This window comes from Rana temporaria, chromosome 5 (assembly GCF_905171775.1).
Source record: "Rana temporaria chromosome 5, aRanTem1.1, whole genome shotgun sequence".
In the NCBI taxonomy this organism is placed as follows: domain Eukaryota; kingdom Metazoa; phylum Chordata; class Amphibia; order Anura; family Ranidae; genus Rana; species Rana temporaria.
The window spans coordinates 151454630-151477740 of record NC_053493.1 but is presented as its reverse complement, the minus strand read 5'-3'; the positions used below and the strand labels follow the sequence as shown (position 1 = coordinate 151477740).

Genomic DNA, 23111 nt, shown 5'->3' with positions numbered 1-23111 from the left:
CACTGCAAATGGAGGGGGGTCCGATATCCCCCGCAGAAGAGAACTGGCAGAAGAGAGGAGAAGAGCAGCTGGACATCAGCTGAGCGCCGCTATGCACTTCTCTGGCCCGCCGGAGCTCTTGTTCCCACTCTGAGCACTGAGGGGGGGCCAAAATCTCCCACTGACAGCTGGCTGAAGAGAGGAGAAAAGCAGCGGGACATCAGCTGAGCGCCGAAATGCGCTTCCATGGCCCGCCGGAGCTCTTGTTTCAGCTCCGAGCACTGAGGGGGGGGTCAAAATCCCCCGCTGACAGCTGGCTGAAGAGAGGAGAAAAGCAGCGGGACATCAGCTGAGTGCCGCTATACGATTCCATGGCCCGCCGGAGCTTTTGTTCCCGCTCTGAGCACTGAGGGGGAGTCAAAATCCCCCCTGACAGCTGGCTGAAGAGGAGAAGAGCAGCGGGATGCAAGCTGAATGCATCCAGCACACACAGCCCACATCACATACTGTGCTAGGTCTTATTTTCGGGGTAGGGCTTATATTGCAGCCCTCCCCAAAAATCACAATAGGGCTTATTTTTGGGGTAGGTCTTATTTTCGGGGAAACACAGTAGTTTTATAAACTATCTTTTTTGAATAACTATGCGGAGCGGCGGCGGATTGTAAAATAGTGACCGGATTTATATTATAAAAACGCATGATGAAAGGACATACATTTAAAAAATGCTAATTGTGGTTGGAACCCCGCTTTAAGAAAGGTTAGACCCACTGGGAAGGTTTTTCATTTCCTTCCTGTCCCTGTTTTAAGGGTCACCTTATAGTGATAGCGATGGAAAATCTTTTGAATGGGTACACAAACAGCAATAAAATCAGCGTTTTTACTTTAATGGGGAACAGTTAGAACCTCTATCAGGTTTTTATTAATGATTTATGGAGAAGTATTTCTAAATTTCTTTCCTAGTAACAGTGGACACCAACAAAGTAAGAGAGGGGAAAAATTCTCCAAGAAAAAATATACAGATGTTTTAACTGTAAGAGCCCATTCACACAGGGGCAACATGACTTCTAGCACGACTTTGGGAGGCAACTTGGACACGACTTGAGTATGAATCATCAGGCAACTTACAAGGCAACTTCAAGTTGCCTCCAGGACAGTACAAGGCAACTTCAAGTCACCTCCAGGACAGGAGGCTTTCCAGTGGCCAATCAAACAACAATCAGCTCTGGGGGAGGGAGGGGTTTGCCTGAGAAATGTATGTTATCTTCCCGTATTGTTGCCTAAGTTAAGACAGTGATCCGACTTCTGAGGCGACTTCCATTGAAATCAATGGGTACAAGTTGCCTACAAGTTGCCTAGAAGTTGGATTGAAGTAGTACAGGAACCTTTTCTGAAGTCGGAGCGACTTCAGTAGTGTACATTAAGACGGCTCCCATTCACTTCCATTCATTTTCTCGACCGCGCGACTTGGGGCGAAGTCGGATCCCAGGTCGCCCCAGTGTGAACCGGCTCTTATACACTCTATGTAAAAATAAAGGAAAACATTTGAAATAAATTAGATGTATACATGCTCAAATTATCCAGAGAAATTGTTGGGCTGTTTGCGTTGATCATATTTTCCAACAGTCCTGTTTGAGTGGAGTCGATCACCCTGCTGAACTGGCCGAATTTTGATCCATCTATGGCCATCTTTAGAAAAGTGAATATACACTTTGCCAAGTAAATGTATCTAAGCTAAGTATATATGGTGAAACCATGTCCACTTCAATCATTTAATCTTGTATTAGCAAAAATCCATTTGTTTACATAATTTCCCTTGCACATAATTAGGTACCCCCCTCCTTCTTCTCCCCCCCCCCTTTTGTTCCCCCCCCACTCACCACACTACTCTGCAATCCTTCTTTCACTCTGCCTTTGTTGCCTCTCCCCTTCCCTGACCCCCTGTCCCTCACTCCCCCCGCCCCCCTTTCCCTCACTCCCCCCGCCCCCCTCTCCTTCCCCCCTTCCTCTGTACTCCTCCTTCCCCCCTCCTCCTCCCCCGGCCCTATTTTCTCCCTCCTTTCTATCCCCATCCCTTTCTTATCCCTCAATTGTCCATTCACCATTCACACCTCCACGCTTCTCAGCCTTGTTCCTGTCCCCCCTTTTTCCCCCTTTCCCCATCTCCCCCTCCTTTCCCTCCTCTCCCTCCATTCCTCACGCATCACACTACCCACCCCCCTCCCCCCTTTCTCACCTTGTCCACTACCCCCCCTTTTCTCTCTCCTCCTTCCCAACCCTATCCCCTCCCCCCTCTCCCTCCCCCTTCCCTCTTTTCTGGTTGGGACCTTAAGGTGCTTGGCACACCCTTTTGAATATAATAACTACAGTGCATAGCACCTTCACCATGGTGGCACACTCACTTCACTAGTATTTCATTGTTCAGCTCAGCCCTACTGATGATATACATATTTATATACAGCCACAACAGGTCTACCTCCGCAGTTGGGCCCCCCTGCATCCTGGTCGCCGTGTGAGAACCCTCTCCACGGTCGGCCCCTCGCTCCCTAGCGAGTGGTTGTTCTCTGTACAGGTAAGCTGCACAGCATTGGCTCCTTCCCCTAAATACCCTGTCTATATACTTTGTTGATATTTGTACATTTGTTTTTTGACACTTGAGTGGTCTTTACATATTTATCCATATGTACATAGCCTGTGACGCTAACAAGTATATATCATCTTTTTAGAAATTCTCCTGACGAAGCAACTATCGTTGCGAAACTAGTAGAGATCTTGACTTGTATGACCCCCTTCGTTTCACCGCCACCCTTCGTCTAGGGTCTATTCCACCTCGGTGATCTGGTTGGCTGGACAAAAAGCCATTCCTCTCTCATGTCCCCCCTACTCCTGTCTTAAGGTTAGCATGTTGTTCCGTAGATGTCAGCAGCCTCTACGCGTTTCGCAAGGTATATTGCATCCTCAAGACTATAGGGCTTCCTGAGGACGCAATATACCTTGCAAAACGCGTAGAGGCTGCTGACATCTACGGAACAACACGCTAACCGTAAGACAGGCATATGTTTGCATACACGGCTGGAGAAGCTTGGTGCCGGCATACGGGCACAACCAAATGTGAGTGCAATATATGCTTTGATTTTAAATAATATTTTTTTTACATACTGTACTATGAGGAGCACTCTTTTTCTGTGAGCTTTTATAGAGTAAAAGAGACCATACTAATATACCCAAGATACCTGACATTTGTGGAGACACAAGAGAGGAGTGGTTATCCTGGGAATGAACCAAAAGCATCTATTAAATGTAATCTGGTGAGTGGCCATTCTTAATGGTGACGGGACTATCACGGAAGTGGTGAAATCACGTTGTGTTTTAACATCTCACAGGAGCAGCATTGATTGCTAATGAGCACTTGGTCAACATATTGGGACTTTAAAGGGAAGAGGATCAATTTAGAAGACCTCTATTCAATTTTCACATATATATATATTTTATATAATAACTATATAAAAATTGTTTGTTTTCGTGGCAAGGATCTTTTGAATTTGATATAGGGGAACGCACGTTTTCTAAGTGCACTATTTAATATATGTATGGTACGCATATGTGTGTTTTTTTACACTGTCCTGAGAGGAATATTTACATGTGAGCACTTGGTACACATTTTTATACACATATATGTTTGGTGGATTGTCAATAGGGGTGATACATATAGGGGCTAATAATCGCAATTATTGCCCAGGACTAGGTGGATATAGACCAACCACCAGGGTAGCGCAATCCTTATATCATACTCATCTAATTCTGGACGAGACACAATAGAGTGTCTTGTACCTTTTTTTGATTGCAGCAAACCCATTAACCCCCCCGGTCGGTATTCCCGAGTCTGACTCAGGGTTACATTTTCGTGCTGCGATCGGTAACCCCGAGTCAGACTCGGGCTCGCCTCGCTGAATCCACAGGCAGTGTTTACTTACCTTGTCCCTGGATCCAGCGATGCCACCGCGCTGTGTGAGCGAGCGGGTGCTCACTCGATTCACACAGTGCCTCTGTGTGCCGCCGATCTCCATTCCCTGCGACGTTGCGATGCACGGGGGCGGAGAACGGCGCCAAATTCAAAAAGGTGAACAAACACCTTACATACAGTATACTGTAATCTTATAGATTACAGTACTGTATGTAAAAAATACACCCCCCCCCCTTGTCCCTAGTGGTCTGCCCAGTGCCCTACATGTTCTTTTATATAAAAAAAACGGTTCTTTCTGTCTGCAAACTGTAGATTGTCCATAGCAACCAAAAGTGTCCCTTTATGTCAAAAATGGTTTTAGAGCAGCTTGAAAACAGCGATAATAAATTATAATCACTTGCAGAATTGAGCTATAGCGATTTGTGGGGAAATTCGTCATAAAAAAAAAAAAAGTAATGACAGCGACAATTCTGCAACTGAGCAAATTTCAGTGATTTTGAGTTGATTACATTATTGAATATTTTTTATTATAATTTTATTATTATTTGTTATAATTATTTATAATTATTTATTATATTATAGTTTATAATTTTGTTTTAAAAAAAATGTCATACCCGGGATGCCTACTAGACTCTTGTTTGGTCAGATTTAAAGGATCACTAAAGGATTTTTTTTTTTTAGCTAAATAGCTTCCTTTACCTTACTGCATTACTGGTTTCATGTCCTTATTGTTCGTTTTTGCTTTGAAGTAGCTGTAATTCTGCTGTGATCTCCACACTTCCTGCTTGTCTGGCTCCTTATGAAAAAACTCATGGGAGCTTTTCACTGTGGTCTAAGCTGTGTGTCTAAAACTCCTCAGAACCAATCAGATTCATTTTAAAAACAAAACGATGCCCTGGATTTGTTTGTTTTTGTTCTGTGGGTCTCTTTACTTCACATAAACATGAAACCAGTTTAAAACCAAAAGTGAAACTAGAAGCACATTATATGATAGAATTTAAACTATTTTTAATCATTTTTAAAAGGAATCAGTTAACTTTTATGTCTCTATACCCTGTAAACAGTCATTTCAGCAAAAAAAAAAAAAAATTCCTTTAGTGACCCTTTAAAGCGGGAGTTCACCCATTTATTTAATGTTTGCCCTTTTCCCCTTAGATTCCTGCTCGTTTGGTCTGGGGGAATCGGCTATTTGTTTTAAAATATGAGCTGTACTTACCCGTTTTCGAGATGCATCTTCTTCCGTCGCTTCCGGGTATGGGTCTTCGGGAGCGGGCGTTCCTTCTTGATTGACAGTCTTCCGACGGTCGCATCCATCGCATCACTCGTAGCCGAAAGAAGACGAACGACGGTGCGGCTCTATACTGCGCCTGCGCACCGACGTTCGGCTTCTTTCGGAAAATCGTGACGCGATGGATGCGACCGTCGGAAGCCTCTCAGAAGACTGTCAATCAAGAAGGAACGCCCATTCCCACAGCCCATACCCGGAAGCGACGGAGAGGATGCGTAACGGTAAGTACGGATCATATTTTAAAACAATTAGCCGATTCCCCTAGACAAAACGAGCATTAATCTAAGGGGAAAATGTGCTCTCTGAGGGTGAACCTCCGCTTTAAGTGAGTTATTCCTAAAAATTACAGGCCTACAATGTAAAACGCCAAATTTCCTTGCAAATAATGGTACCGCTTTTAGCACCTAAAATCTGAAATAATCATACCGCCAGGGAGGTTAATATAGCACAATTTTATTTTTTTTAATTTGCGCCAGCAACACCCGTTCCATATAATGTTATTAGTTATATCTTACTTTTTCTGTAAAAGCTTCTATGTGGATGAGTGTGTTTGAAGCTATTATGTCAACCGTGCTTAAAAATGCTGTGATAATTACATGGTGATATTTTCCTCTTAGTTTTCATTTTAATACAATTATAATTTAATGTTATTAAATTATTGTAAAAAGAATCAAGTGACAGTGTCATTTTCTTCATATGATAGGACTCTGTAATGGATGATGGGTGTTTCTGTTTAGACAATGGCTAGCTGGAAAAGCAATTAAAACATTTTTCTAGTCTGTAAATTAATTGCCATAAGGACAGGTTTTGAATGTTCTAATATTCATCACTTGAGAAAATGAAACCTTTTCCAGTAAGGCTTGAATATAACAAGAGACTTTAATAGCAAAAGAGAACAGAAATTAAGTCATGCTTTCTTTCAGCATTGGACTTTTTATGTATTCTGATGAAGCTGTTAGCTTAGGTTATACATAAGTAATTTTATACCAAGCAGCTACTGCCTGCAATAAGTTTATTGGGCTACTCACAAAAATCCCCCCTTGTTTCTCAGTGCTAACTGAAGACAGAACTGGGCAAATAGTCAAATAGTAGATGCATGTTTTCTCTAATGCAGTTCTGGTATGCAGAAGTATTTAATAACTTACCTGGATATAAGGAACATTTATTACCAGTGTTTCTAAAGAGTGACAGGGCCTCCTGATAGTGAACTCCCTAGTAAGGTGCTCCCACCTTCCACATACTCCCTTAGTGCCTCCCAGATCTGTCTCCCCCTGTCAGAACACAACAGCACAGCAGGAGATATCACTGTACTAACAATGGATTGTTAGTAGAGTGGCTCCAACCTGAGCTGTCAGTGTGGTAGTGTGTACAAAGCTTAAGAAAAGTGGGACTTACAGTTAAGGAGGAATCATTTAACCTCCCCCATGTTACAGTGCTCCAGCCTAAGCAATTGCCAGACCTGAACTCTGTCACATAAGCGGGGCAGTAACATCATTCACCTGGGTAAGCTCTTGCACCATCTCACACCATAACTTACAGAAGGTGAATTCCCGCAGCAGGGAGGTGGCAAAGAAAGTATAAAATAATGAGTGCAACTTGTTGAGGAAGCTGGGCTATAAGGAGACACTGTCACTTTCCCCTGAATAAGCAGTTGAAAGTGTCTCTTTGAACCATCCACCTGAAACTTTCATACATGTTTACTACTTAAAGCGGAGGTTCGGACAATTTTTTTTTTTAAAAAAGCCAGCAGCTACAAATACGGCAGCTGCTGACTTTAAAAAAAATTTACACTTTACCTGTCCAGCGCGCCCGCGATGTCAGCAGCCAAGGCTGAGCAATCGCTCGGTCCTCAGCTGCTTCCGACGCCATCCTCTGTGAGGGAATCAGGAAGTGAAGCCTTGCGGCTTCACTGCCCGATTCCCTACTGCGCATGTGCGAGGATCGCGGCGCGCCGTCACTGGTCCCCGCTCTCTCCTGGGAACAGTATTTCCCAGAAGACGGGGGGGGCGGGGTGACGTCGCAGGCTTAATTCCCCGCAGGGATCCAAATCCGGAAGTGGTGCAAATACCTGTCTCAGACAGGTATCAGACAGGTATCTGCACCCCCCTCCCCCTGAAAGGTGCCAAACGTGACACCGGAGGGGGGAGGGATCCAAAAAGCGGAGGTTCACTTTTTGTGTGAACCTCCGCTTTAAGATGTCTGCAAAGCCATTGAAATAAGTCACCTCACTGGAAGAGTTAAGCCTTGTAAACACGATCGGATATCTGATGGAATCTAATTCGATGGATTTTTTGGGCGGAAATCCGATGAAGCTGACTTTTATCAGTCTTGCCTACACACCATCAGTCAAAAATCCGACCGTGCCAAAATGTGGTGACGTAAAACACAACTGAGAAAAATGAAGTTCAATGCGTCGACTTGATTCTGAGCATGCATGGATTTTTGACCGATGGACTTCCACACAGACGATCGTTTTCTTCTACCGTTTTTTTATCCATAGGAAACATTTAAAACATGTTCTATTTTTTTTTCACTGATGGAAAACAAACCGATGGGGCCCACACACGATCGGTTTGTCCAATGAAAACAGTCCATCGGACAAACCAATCGTGTGTGCAGGGCTTTAGTTTGAATTTACGCCAGAGCACAGCAATATACAGGTATAAGCGTTTTCAGGTGTTTTTATTTAGGTGTTTTTACATGCATAAATTTGTATTTTAGAAGTGTATTTTAATAATTTTACATATGTATTTAAGGTTCTGGTGTTTTTATTTTAGCCAATGGAAAGGAGGAGGTAACAAGCTTTTAATGGCAAAAAAAAAAGCCTGATATGCACCTTAAAAAAATTCTCAAAAATGCTTGATTTGAGCATTTATCGGAGTTCCCTTTGAAGCCCATTTTCCTTAAGAAGTAGCTCATGTAACTTATGAAATGTCAGATATTGAGCTACAGGTACTAAACAAAAAGAAAGTATTCAGCGCTGGAAAATAAAAATAACAGAAAACAATAATTGCTAGCCAGCACTCAGGATGAATTCAAATAAACTTCCCAAAAACAGTAAATAAAGTGAAACAGTACAGCGCAAACATTTAAATATTAAGAAACACTAAAAAGTCCATAAGTGAAAGTGTAGAAGAGAAATCCATATAAATTTCATTCAGTAGTGCGGGTTCAAAACGGGTGACCAAAAGAATCCTCCACCAAGAAGTAAGGATGGCCTCTCACCTCAAATATTCGACCTTCAAGAGGTCACAAAGCATGATAATCAATCTCAGATCTCAAAAGAAACGATCAGGTAGTCGCTTGAAAACTCCAAGATGATAATGGAACATCCATAGGTAGCAGCAATGTGATGGGTATGAAATAAAGGAAGATAGATCTAATGCTTTCAGTAGCAACAAAATAGCATTTATTAAAAACAATAGTGGTACACTCACATGTAGCAGCGGCGATCGCGGGTGACATCACAGCTACAAGTGACTGAGCACTCATATGTGAAAGGTCACCATTTAATTACACGGGATTCCTTTTGTTGAGAGTCTTGGAGCTACGAGTTTTAAACTGCAAAACACTTAGCTGTGAATGGGATCTTACCCACACCACTTATTCCACCACTTGCTAGTATAATTGATAAAGGAGTACTTTTTATGCTGGCTTAACTATCCCTTCATCGGCTCAAAGCAGAGCCCAGCTAAACAGCCAAAAACAGTTGGTGTACAAGAATGCTTCCAAAAAGGTAATCTCCCTTTTGTGCCATTGGCTCACTGATTTTCCAAAAAGTCTGCACAAAGATACAAGTCAGATTTTAGGCATCTTCTGCAACAGAAATGTAAGTTTGGTGAGATACTCCCCAAGGGATCACTTCCAAAGGGATGCAAACAATATGGCTTTTCTCGTTAGAACACAAAAAACTGCATCAGCTGATGAATAATGAACCAGGGCCTCCTATTCAGAATCAGTATGTGTCAGTCTGGTTAAACAAAGAACTATTTTTTTTGATCACAGCAACAAGCTAAATTGAGTAGGAATCTGTTCCAAATATTGGTACAATCACTGTATTGTACATTGATAACCCAAAGTTTTTTTTTTTTTTCAACAAATGTGTAAATACAGTCAGTAGCTCAACTTCACAGGTGGCCCTCGATAAAATTAATAAAAGTACTTTGGCATTGTAAAGAAGGTACCAGATGCATCTATTATCAAATTTGTGGGTGTCAGTGGGAAGGGGAAAAGTAAGTAGATAATGCGTCCACATTATCCTCATATGTCTAGAAATGTCTTCAGGATCTGGAAATATTATGATAAACAGATTGCAGTAAATATTACGAAGACACTCAAAGCTTAACTACACATGACATTTCAGCTGTGACTATAGCGTTAACCCCCTTGTTGATTGTGTTTTATAAAGCCAATAAGCTAATTGTAGAGAACTGGCACTTTGTGAATATTTATGTAGTTTATTGAATAAGAATAGTCTGTGTTCACTCAGTCATTCAAACAGTAATCCTTTAATAAATCAATTGCAATGTCTTGTATGTAAAAGCATATGTGCACAATGGGTTGAATGTCACAGTCACAATGGGGGAGATTACTAAATACCTAAAATCTAAGTACTAAAACCACAGCATTTTGATGCAGCTGTGCATGGTAGCCAATCAGCTTCTACGTTCAGTTTGTTCAATTAAGCTTTGACAATAAAACCTGAAAGCTGATTGGTTTCTATGCAAAGCTACACCAGATTTTCACAGTCCAGATTTAATAAACCCCCCTCACTGTCTTATGAATTTTAGCCTTATTAAATGAGGGCGATTTACTGAAGAAAAAAAAAATGATTTTTTAGCTTAATAATTGTGGTGAAAATTCACTTTGCAAAGAATTCCCAATCACATGCAAAGGAATAAAAAATACTGTGTTTTTGCTTAACAATATTGGATGATGGAAGTCAGAAGAGCTTCACCTCATTCACAAAGCTAAGAGAAGTTTCCTTTGCAAAGTGAAAATTCCCTTGCAAAGTGAACAGCCCTTTTGCATTCAACCACAGTTAGAGTAATGCCGCGTACACACGATCGGTTTGTCTGATGAAAACGGGACCGTTTTCATCAGACAAACCGATCGTGTGTGGGCCCCATCGTTTTTTTATCCATAGGTTAAAAAACGGGGAACTTGTTTTAAAATTATCTGATGGTTAAAAAAGCGATATAAAAAAACGATCGTCTGTGGGCACGTCCATCGGTTAAAAATCCACGCATGCTCAGAATCAAGTCGACACATGCTTGGAAGCATTGAACTTCATTTTTCTTAGCACGTTGTTGTGTTTTACGTCACCGCGTTCTGACACAATCGTTTTTTTAACCGATGGTGTGTAGGCACGACTGGTCATCAGTCAGCTTCATCGGATAACTGATGAAAAAATCTATCAGTCCGTTTTCATCTGATGGACCGATCGTGTGTACAGGGCATTAGTCTAACAGAAGCAAGCAGGAAAATTAAGTGAACATAGCAGTACCAGCAGCCAACAAAGGGTCTGCATCCCTAAGTTGGCTGAAATATGACCTTTAGTTTCCCATGGTCTAAAAATATGTAACTTCACCTCTCTCTACTTCCTCCCTTAATCCCCATTGTCAGTGATGGACTACCATACCTACATACTTTTGACTTTCACTAGTTTTTCAGTGGCTTGTGCCAAAACTTTTAAGGAACTATCAATTGCACAAAAAATATGATATTGTCTATGGCTGGCATCACTCATGATTAAGGTAAAAAGTTCTGATTCTGCCAGGTTTTTCAGTATTCTCTTTGTTAACTATAATCTGATTTATTTTCATGACTTAAATAGCCATACATAGAGGAATCAGATTGTTCAAAGACCTCGGAGCCTCAGATAAATCTCTCTTCACTTGACATACACATTCGCTATTGATTGGATGTTGTCTGGTATTTACAAGGCAGTAATAGGTAGTGCAGTTATCTTTCACCTATGCCTTATCAACAGAGACTGAGGACTATATGAAAAATTGCTGTCTGCCCAAATGCAGATATTGGCCTGATATAATTGTTTGTGCTCCATAAATGAAGGGTTTATTGCATTGTTTTGCCCCAAAAAGTAATCTCAAACTGTGTGTCACAGTGCAGTTCTAATAAATAGCATTGCTGCAATAATTAGTGGAATAAATGACAAGTAAATATGGGCAAAGTAAAATATAAAAAATTTCATTTCAACCACAAATATTCTACTTCATGGTGGAAAACTTCAATAAAATGTGTTCATAAAATAAAAAGAATTGTGCAAGTCCTGTGTTAATTGAAAAAATTGCAGGTCTCAGATCTGTTTGTCTTTTAACTGAAAAAAAATGTTCCTTCATTTGGATAGCTTTACATAAAAAAAAATGTATTACAATCTACCCACTTTTTTCATGCTGTAGGTTTTCAATCCGAATCTGATATGTTGGTTATTTTAGGAGTTAAACATGTTAGCTTCTTTTATCTGTTGGAGATTCCACTAGTGGGACACCCCTTCCCCAGTTCCCAATTCAATACTATTGCCACAACAGTTCCGTAATATAGAATAGATACATTTTATGGGGAGTCCGAATCGGAAAGTGTTATGATGTCATTACGGCATTCGAATGGGTTAGTGACACAAACTCCTGTGAAATCTTCTTACCACTGTGAGAGCTGCCAAAGTTAGAGTCATCACAAAAAAAAGTTGGATTTGGAAGGCGTTAACCTTTAACCACTTCCCATCCTGCAGCCGACTATTTACGGCCGCAAGGTGGCTCTGATCTGCTGGGAGGTCGTGAATATACGGCCTCCGGCCGCGCGCCACTGGGGGGGCGCGCACGCCGTGTCACACAGGTGCCGATGTGCGTGCCTGGCACCCGTGATGTCCGCCAGGCACCCGCGATCGACAGTCACAGAGCCAGGGCTCCACGTCCTGTTAGGGAGAGAGGAGACCGATAGTGTGTCATAGGGACAACCATCGGTCACCTCCCCAGTCAGTCCCCTCCCCCCACAGTAAGAATCACTCCCAGGGTACATATTTAACCCCTTCCTCACCCCCTAGTGTTAACCCCTTCCCTGCCAGTCACATTTATACAGTAATCAGTGCATTTATAGCACTGTTCGCTGTATAAATGTGAATGATCCCAAAAATGTGTCTGCCGTAATATCGCAGTCGTGACAAAAATCGGAGATCGCCGCCATTGCTAGTAAAAAAAATAATAATAATAATAAAAAAAAAAGTAATAATTCTATCCCCTATATTGTAGGCGTTATAAAATTTGCGCAAACCAATCACTATACGCTTATTGGGATTTTTTTTACCAAAAATATGTAGTAGAATACGTATCAGACTAAACTAAAAAAAAAAATATATATATTTTTTTTAAATGGGATATTTATTATACCAAAAAATAAAAAATATTGTGTTTTTTTCAAATTTGTCGCTATATTTATGTTTATAGCGCAAAAAATAAAAACCGCACAGGTGATCAAATACCACCAAAAGAAAGCTATATTTGTGGGAAAAAAAGGATGTGAATTTTGTTTAGGAGCCACGTCGCACGGCCGCGCAATTGTCATTCAAAGCGCAACAGTGCCGAAAGCTGAAATTTCGCCTGGGCAGGAAGGGGGTATATGTGCCCAGTAAGCAAGTGGTTAAATTAAACTCGTGAGAAATATGGAGGCTGATTACTTCTTTTGAAAATACTAGTTGTCAAGCCTTTATGCTTTTTTTACGTACTTATGAGCAATAAACATGAACAAGCATTCATGTCAATAATTCTGTTGGAGTTGGCAATGGCACCCTGCATACTCCTTTTAAAACAGGTTTCTCTTAAGTTATTTAAGACTGTAAATATGTTTGCAGTGGTCAGGCGGACCTCTGTATAAGCAACCTTTGCACACCCTTATTCTATAAGCATAGTTTGTTTAGTTTGCAGAATTGTGAAATTTAACAGAACATTATGGTCAAGGGGAAAATGTATTTTATAGCAGAAGTCTGAACAGATATGGGGTAGGAAACCCAATTATATCGGACTCCTATAATGCTTATGGAAGACAGTGAACAGTGTAAGCTCCTTATCTCCAGGAAGTGCTGGGGATCAGAATTTATTGTTATCTTAAAATATATGTTTTCTTAAAGAGCTGGGAAGAAAAGCTGGCCAGATTTGGGGTATAAAGCCTGCTGATATAAATTTCTCATGAGGCATCTGAAAGACAGAGAGCTGCATAGGCTTTTGTGATTATTACGTGCTGGGGGTGCATTGCTGCCCAGAGGCCGTATATATGGCCTCAGCAGCAAGCAGCTATACCAGGGTCATGGTACAGTTCCTTAAGCCAGCGTTCAGCTTTTCAATAAATGTGATCCAAGCCACTTTACAGACAGTTTCAGTGCTGTGTTCCCCTGGATGTGTTTATTCAGATGTTTTGAAAGGCAGAGGAGGGGTCAGGGGTATAATAGACCCCTGATTTCTTTCTTACAAGAAGCTTGTTCACCCTTTGTAATAGCAATACATTTAAATGAATAAAAAAGTATATATATTTTTTAAATATAATAAATACAAATTATTTAAAAGCACCCCCTCGCATAGGTCCATCCCATATATGTAAATAGTCATTGCATCACACATGTAAGGTATCACTGTGAATGTCAGTTAGGGTGATCATTTTAGCTCCAAAGCTCATGTTTAACTGATAACCTGTGAAGGCTTTTAAAGAGTTGCGTATGGACAATTCTAGGCAATCTGGTTTGTCAATAAACATTTAAAAAATGGCACGCTGTCCAATCAAATAAAAAAATAATATGTATATATAGCAAACAGTGTAACAATGACCAAGATAGTGTTATTACCTTAAATAAAGTGATATTGTGCTATGAAACAAGAAAGGCTATCTCTTTAGATAAAATGCTAATAATAGCTAATAGTGTGCTATCTCTTTATATAAAGTGCTGAATGTGCTATGACACAAATTCACCAAAGTGTCTCATGCAAAAAAACAATTCAGTAAAGTGCATAAAGTCCAGGATTCAAATATTACATATCTGCTAGATGGTTTACCACCACTTGGGAGTGTAAGACCACCACTATGGGGGGGATGCTTACTAGAAGGCTAACCTCCACATTATAAGAGGTTAGACAAGCATAAATAATGTGGTTTGTTGCCATTTCACAGGCATGCATAATTTTAAATCTTGACATGTTTGGCATCTATTTACCAAACCCAACATAATTTTTAAATTTTGCCAAAACATGGGTATTATGTTGTATTTAAGAATATTTGTAAATATTTCTCCTGAAAATTTGTGTTCGATTAATGGCTGCTCAAAAATCGTGTAACATAAAAATATATAATGTTTGGGGGTTCTAAGTAATTTCCAAGCAACAAAATGCCTGGCAGGCAAGCGGGTAAATTAATCTTCAAAATGTAAGATTTCTCTTCACATTTATTTAATTGTTGGCCGTGTTCTGGGGCCAGACTTGGGACTGTGCAGGCTTGCTATGTTAGATTTAGGGTCTGCCTACGGTGAATGTAAACCCAGTTTATGAATATAAGCATTATAAGAATAACTGTGCATAGTACTATACTCAAAATACCTTTTTTTATAAGTTTCTGTACAGTTGTGTGACTTTCATTCCCTATCTCTGCACCTCCCTGTCCAATGGTGGGGCAGAAATCACTTAAAGTGTGTGACATGTCCTGCATATGCCACATTAGGACACAACCTTCTTTTTCCCCGGGCCATAAAGAGCCCATTGATGCTTTTGTGTCATGTGGTGTCATATGTTTAATAAAAGGAGTGTCACGTGGGGGGCAAGTGTCACTTGTCACTTTGCTGGAACCTCTTTTCAAGCAGAAGAAGTGCATCACATTCGGTGGCTTCCAGTGGAGAACATGGAAAATAAACAGGTTCATCCTGGGAGAAAACTGTGACATTGCCAGTGACAGTGGTGATGCTGAAATCAGAAGATCAGTTGAAATAACGTTGCCACGCTAAATAGGGAAGGAGGGGGGTAATCCAGGATCAGACAGGTATTTATCAAATAAAACTAGAGTAATACATTGGCGAGAGCTATCGATCTCCGCTCTGGCCTTTTTTCTTTACATTAAAATGATGTGTCGTGCATTTCCTCCTTTAAGGTGACTTGTAAAGTCAGAAGTTTTTTTTAGCTTAATGCATTCTTTGCATTAGGATAAAAAGCCTTCTGTATGCAGTAGCCCCTCTCAGCCCCCCTTATACTTACCTGAGGTCCATCTCTATCCAGCGATGTCCACAAGTCCCTTGGTCTTCCGGGACTCTGTCTCCTGATTGGCTGAGACAAGTCAGCTGCGCCATTGTCTCCCACTGCTCTCAGTTATCCAATCAGGAGAGAGAGGACTGAAGCCCTATGTCTGGATGGACACAAGGAGCTGCAGCTTGGCTCAGGTGCCCCCATAGCAAGCTGCTACTGGAATTGCACAAAAATAAAAACATTTAATTGTCAATGACCTTTAAGAACCAGTGACAACTAAAATATTCTTGGGTTACTGACACTCTAACTAAGAGCTTGAAGTCTCTATTTCAAGTTGTGTATTTTTTATGGTCTCTTGAATATTGTGCAGTGGTAGTAAGTAGCAAATTCTAAGAATTATGGGCCTGATCCTCAAAAGGGATACGCCGGCGTATCTACTGATACGCCGTCGTATCCCTGTTTCTATCTATGGAACTGATCCACAGAATCAGTTTCACATAGATAGGCAGAAGATCCAACATGTGTAAGGGACTTACACTGTCGGATCTTAGGATGCAGTACTGCAGCCGCCGCTGGGGGCATTTCTCGTCGAAATGCCGCTTCGGGTATGCAAATTAGCACTTACGGAGATCCACAAAGCTTTTACGCTTCATTTTTTCTCCTTAAGTATTATTTTGCTGTCGCAAAATTTGGGCTGCTTTTACAAGGCCTAAACTGTTTACACCTTGTAAAAGTAGACCCTTCTATCCCGCGTCGCTGTCTTTTTTTTTTTAATTTTCCCGCCGCAACTCGTTTTTTTTTTTTTACGCCCGTCGCGACTCTCAAAACCCGGCGCAACGTAAAAGCGCGTCGGGAAAATGACATCGGGAGCATGCGCAGTACGTCCGGCGCGGGAGCGCGCCTAATTTAAATGGGACTCGCCCCATTAAATTAGGAACGCCTTGCGCCGGACGGATTTAAGTTACACCGCTCAAAATTTCTAGGTAAGTGCTTTGTGGATCGGGCACTTAGGTAGAGATTTTGCGGCGGTGTAACTTAAACGGGAAAAAATACGTTGCGCCGGGTTTTTGTGGATTAGGCCCTATGTTCTTCATTTTATTAATGTGTATTGCAGGAAACAAATATATGACATAATTCCAGCTGAATTTGCTCACCTAGTACAAGTGTTTACTTTCAGAATTACTTTATTTTAACTCTGAGATTGTGGTTCACACTTACCATACATGGAATCACAGAAGCCATTCCTCTACAGCTTTGCAGTATATGGGAAGTTAGCCAATAACAACATTTTTTTACAAAGATAATGAATTGCTTATTGTCTTTGAGTAGTTGCATTTGGTGTACTGACAGAGTTAATATTATCAAAACTCTTTCCCAAGAAATGCCTGCTTCTTAGCGAATTTCTCATCTAAGAGCTGGTTTGACCAAAAAAATTATAATTATTATATAGATCCTTTGCTAAGAATCAATTAATTATTAAGATTGTTTTATGTATTTTCAACATCACCAGTACCGAGACATAATATAAAAACCCAGTTGAATTGTGTATGTTTTTAGTCTAATAAAATAATACAGTACACAAGGTAGGGAATTTAACAAATTAATACTTTTTATCCACTTTATCTTTGTTTTTACTTTATTTTTTGTCCAAAAAAATTATAGCAAAGGGTTATTGGTAATTAGTATGAATGAAAAACACAATCGCAAAACGTTTTTGTAAATGGCAGACACAATACCCTTCATCGGGTATAATTAATTTATAAAAACAAACAGTGAATGAAATACTCAGTTTGTAGCATTAATGTTACTCGCTAGTAAAAGTAATAGACACAGGAAGTTCACTTGCTTTACCAGACTGCTGCTGGCCTAAGTGGAAAAACATTTTGAGCAGATAATTATCTCTGGGCATAAAATAAATCCTGCTGTGTTTGTGTTTATAATGAGAGCCAAAGGGTTTATTTGAACAGCAGATAAATTGTATTCACGGCAGATAACTTATGTTAATCTCCTCTATAGTGGGAAGGCTTTAATGGGGTTACATGCCATGAGTGGCTGAAAATTGAGGCTGTCATGCTATTTCATCTATCCAACTTAAATGAGTGATAATGATACCTGCAGCCTCGGTGTTGGAGTGCAGACAATTGATTTTGAAAACTAGTAATTAATTTTTATTCACAGCCTTTAACATGTTCATTGCACTAAATTGTTAAATGGTCTGGACAAAAACACACCAGTATGTGTGTGTGTGTATATATATATATATATATATATATATATATATATATTTTATATATATATATATATATATATATATATATATATATATATATATATATATATATATATATATATATATATATGTCATAACCTTGCAAGTAGTTATATAGCCTTGCAACTAAGTAGTTACTCATACAGAGTTATTTAAATATGCTGTAAACTAGCATTTTTTTCGTTAGATGACACTTAGGTGCTGCCAATGCCTTTATAGTCAATGTTAAATAAATACTTATAAAGTTCTGATAGCTTTCAAGATATAGTACATGTCAGTAACTTATGTAAAAAATAAAAAAAATAAACACAACACAATATTTAAATAGAAATTTACATATTATTATGCAAATATTACATATGATAAGGGTTTGGCGAGCAAAAATATACTGTACTCTTTATTATGTAAATAAATGATATAATAATATAAATGATAAAAAATTGTTTTCTTTTTGTAAAAAAATAATAGCTTACAGAACACCTATAAATTCTAACTAACTCCAGAAATACAACGACGTTTGGTTGCTATAGACAACATAGAGCTTTTTTAAGGTAAAGCTCTAGCTTTAAAAAAAAAAAAAAAAGCAGGCCAATGTAAAATTAAATTCTAAGTACAGTACAATATGCAATAAAATGTTGTGTAATTTATTGGGCATTGTTTACTGCATTTTTCAGCCCAAAAAAAAAACATGACATTACTTCAATTTGTTCCTATCTGTTTTAATACAGTTTTGCTATATTTTCTTTTTTGTCTCGGAAGTCTTTAGTCTCAGTCTGCAAGGCAAATAAAATGGGGCCAGCAACCATGTATCTCAATCTGAATGTTGGTTTATTTTCAGCTCCACTCGTTTTCTAAGAATGGTACAGGCTTGTTGGTTAGGCCTAAGCAGCACCGTTTCATTGTTTGCGGTGAATTAATGATGGGAATGTCGCTGCAGCCGTCAGATTCATAAATCACCAGAAATGAGAGGGCTAATACATAGAAGTCTTATCCTTTTGTTTAGCAATTTATCATGTTGCTTGCACATTAATAAACAGAGCTCCCCTGAGGAAAGCTTTGGAAGATACATTTTTCTTCCTAATTTTCCTCAATTGTAGCCAGTAGATCACAGGTGGAAAGTGAAGGCACTTGTCAAAACCACTCGCTGTTCTGATCCTGTCTGTAGAGAACAGGGGCTGCGCCGTAATAATAATGTCTTGTGTATACACATCACCTTTTATATCTGCAGGTTTAAAGAAGAATATTCAGGGTCCTGTCATGAAATTTTCAGCATTACTTCAAAGTCTGAAATAAAAAGTTACCTATAAATTGTTATAAAACAAATTAGCTTTTGTACTATCACTGAGCAAAGTTCTATACCTAAAGCAGCTGAAGTCTTGTCCAAGTTTGCCCACTGTTTGGTGCATAAAATAAGTGATAATATTAGCTCTCAATTTTTGAATCTCTAAACCAGAGAAATGTCTGAAACACATTCATAGTTAAACATGCCTTTGTTATTATTTTTTTTTTTTTCTTTTTGCTTTAGGTTCCAGGTTCCCTAGCCCCAGACTAACAGCACGGCCAAGCCGAAAAAGGACATTGTCTATATCCCCACTCTCAGATCACAGTTTTGACCTTCAGACCATGATACGAACATCTCCAAACTCTTTAGTTACCATTCTCAATAACTCACGAAGCAGCTCCTCAGCTAGTGGCTCTTATGGACATTTATCAGCAAGTGCATTAAGGTGAGAACACATGAAATGCATGGGTATGTTATGATCATTTATATTGATTTTGTTAAATTGATAAACTTTGTATGAATGTTTAGTGTATTACGTATGTTCTTTTTTGACATTCAGTGCCATAGTGTGGAAGAAATTGGGAATACAGTATATATATGTCCCTTTCCTAATTTTACCTTTTCAGTAAATATTTTATTGAAGTTATGAAACCACAAGACATTGTGAGTCTGTATATCTAGAGTTTTGCTGTATATATGTATATTAATGCACAATAGTCGAAGAATACATCATTTAATGAGTTGAGCAATATATTTTAACTCCCCCTCCCCATGAAAGTGGTTCGCCATCAAACCTTCTCCTGTGTGTGCTGGAACCTAATTTCCCCTCCAATCCCATTTCTGCTTTTCTAATTTGTGAGCAGGACCCGAAACCTTTAATTCTTATTATTATTATTATTATTATTATACAGGATTTATATAGCGCCAACAGTTTACGCAGCGCTTTACAACATCAGGAAAGACATTATAGTTACAATACAATTCAATACAGGAGGGATCAGAGGGCCCTGCTCATTAGAGCTTACAATCTAGAAGGGAGGGTCAAGTGGAACAGAGGGTAGTAGATGTGGGGGGTGATCAGATGGACAAAATTAAAATGCAGTTGTTAGATGTGGGTAGGATAGGCTTCTCTGAAGAGGAGGGTTAAATCCCATCCCTTATTAATGCAAATGCCCCTCCCCTATATGCAGGGACTTGCATTCCTTCCCTATCTTCCCTGTGTGCAGAACTCCCCTAGCCCACTCATTTACCACTGATTATCTCTAGTATTGCAAGAAGACTGCTACTGTCCATGTTCTTAAGTAGTAACAACCCAGTTTTTTAGTTCTAGGTGTTTTTTTTTTTATTAAGTTTTTCTTTATTTTTTATTAAACATTTACTTTAACCACTTCATTACTGGGCACTTAAACCCCCTTCGTGCCCAGACCAATTTTCAGCTTTCAGCGCTGACGCATTTTGAATGAGAATTGCGCGGTTATACAACACTGTACCCAAATTATATTTTTATCATTTTTTTCCCCACAAATACAGCTTTCTTTTGGTGGTATTGATCATCTTTGCGATTTTCATTTTTTGCGCTATAAACATAAAAAGACAGAAAATTAAAAAAAAAAACACAATGGGTCAGATTCACAAAAGAGATGCGACGGCGTATCTCCTGATACGCCGTCGTATCTCTGTGTTAGGGCCGTCCTAACTATGCGACTGATTCATAGAATCAGTTACGCATAGCTAGCCCTAAGATCCGACAGGTGTAATTGAATTACACTGTCGGATCTTAAGGATGCAATTCTAGGCCGGCCGCTAGGTGGTAGAATATGCAAATGAATACTTACGGCGATCCCCGAACGTCCGAGCTGCCCGTCGATCTAACTTTGCGTCGTTTCCGTCGAGTTACGTCGCGTAAAATTAGGGCTACCTCCTAGGTGTCCTAAGCCATGTTAAGTATGGCTGGAGATTTAAAATCGGCAGGGTCCGGCGGATGCCGGTCCTTGCGCCGTGGATTCCCCCCTGCGCATGCGCCGCCCGCATTGCGAGGGGAATATCTCCTAAACCGTGCAGGTTTAGGAGATATTCTCCTTACCTACAGGTAAGCCTTGTTATAGGCTTACCTGTAGGTAAAAGTCAAAATAGTGGGTTTACAACCACTTTAAGATTAAGAGTGACGCCTGGAGTCCAATACTGAATGTCATACTGCATAGAGAAATGCACTGTCCTCTTTAAAGTAATTTAATTATCCGCAGTTGTGGTTCACTCTCATTCACCATAGTTTGTGACAGTGCCCCTTTTGCATGGAAGCTCTCCAGGTTTGTTTTTCAAGTATAATATATTGGAGCGCTACATGAAGTGCTCTTAAAGGGGTTGTGTACTTTGTATGTATTTAAATTGTATGTAAAGGTAGAAGTAGAAATACAGGTGGTTGGAAATTTTAGGAGTACTGCACTATTTTTTATATTGATTTACTTATTTGTGTTTGTGGTGATTTCACAGAAGTGTTTGAGCTGTTGCATAGAGAAACTCTAATTTTATTGATTTTGGTATTGCAGCTGGTGAGGTAGCATGGGGGTATTTTTTAAATGTATACTCTTAATAAAGAAATAACCTGAAACTTTTTTCCAGTCATGGCAGTGTGCATCAGATCACTGTATATCTATTCACACAAACTATATGTGAATACAATAAATAAATTCAAGGACTGGAGAGTAATTCAAAAAACATCTATTTGTTTTTTTTTCAAATGTCTAGAACATTAGTAGGATTACCATCTGAATGTTATTACTGAAGGAAGTAAATGGTTCATTTTGTAGCATACCCATAATGTCTTTGTTTTGCCTGCATCCATCATGTATTTACATTCCAGCTGTGCAAATCCTATAACAACTTGATAAAAGAAAGAATGCCAAACTCTTTTTTTTGCAACTATGTAGGCAAGAACAAATGGGGGCTGTGATGGCTTTACCTGTTAAGTTAGTGCCATAAATTATCATTAAGATTTACCAGGCTAAATAGTTTTTTATATAATTTGCAGTGTTTATGTTAGAAATAGATTGAGAATCATGGTAAATCAGAGCTGTGGCCAGAGAAGAGGCATTCATACCTGTATTTGTACACATTCTTAACAAGCGGTATAGAAAACTTTAAAACAAGCACTAATTGACCTGTGTAGCTTCAGACACTGTGGAGAAATTCATTCTTAAAACCCAACTCCAAACAGAAGGAAAACAATAACTATACCCTTGCAGTAATCCCCCCTCACTCCCCCCCCCACACACACACAAAAACACTGTACAAGGGTTAATGCTTATGGTTGTCAATACTAGGAGAACAAGAGGCTGTATTATTATTATTATACAGGATTTATTTAGCGCCAACCGTTTACGCATCACTTTACAATATAAAAAGGGAGACAATACCGTTATAATACATTAAAATACAAGAGGATTAAGAAGGCCATGCTCAGAAGAGCTTACAATCTAATAGTGTGGGGCAGGTGGTACAAAAGGCTGTAACTGTGGGGAATGAGCTGATGGAAGTGGTAAAAGATTAGTTGGAGACATTATAGGCTTCCCTGAATAGATGAGTTTTCAGGGATCGCCTGAAGGTAGCAAGAGTAGGGGATAGCCAAACAGATTGAGGTAGCGAGTTACAGAGGATGGGAGAGGCTCTGGAGAAATCACGGAGATGAGTATGTAAGGAGACAAGAGAGCTTACTTACTTACTTACTATTACTTACCTGACTCCCTGGTTCAGCAGGCTGTCCAAAGCTCCAGACTGTAGGCAGGCCCATGACATCAACATATACATTGCAGGGCTAATAAATGTAGGGTTATAAGGTTTGCAGTCTCTGTTTTAGTGTCGTCTCAAACCAACGTGATGTGGGAACTAGCGCGATTCCTGTGCAGGTTTCCACATTGCATAGAACTCACAGGCAAGGTAACACTGCCCTATGTGAACTGCTGTGGGTGTCAATAGAAATTAATGACACCCCCAGATCAGTTTGCATATCGCAGGAATCGGAACGCATGGGTGTGAACCGATTCTGGTATGGCTGAATTTGCATTGCACAGACATCGCATGTGATCTGCACAGCAGTGTGGGGC

At 39.7% G+C, this 23111-nt stretch overlaps 1 protein-coding gene across 3 annotated transcripts in view; it reads left to right on the top strand.

The window, feature by feature from the left end:
* GLI3 (GLI family zinc finger 3) overlaps positions 1 to 23111 on the top strand; it is a 300765-nt gene that overhangs the window by 189908 nt on the left and 87746 nt on the right. For all 3 annotated transcript variants that reach the window (XM_040353245.1, XM_040353244.1, XM_040353246.1), the window contains one exon: positions 19255 to 19456. In XM_040353245.1, the coding sequence (XP_040209179.1) occupies positions 19255 to 19456 (202 nt within the window). The remainder of the gene's footprint in view (positions 1 to 19254; positions 19457 to 23111) is intronic.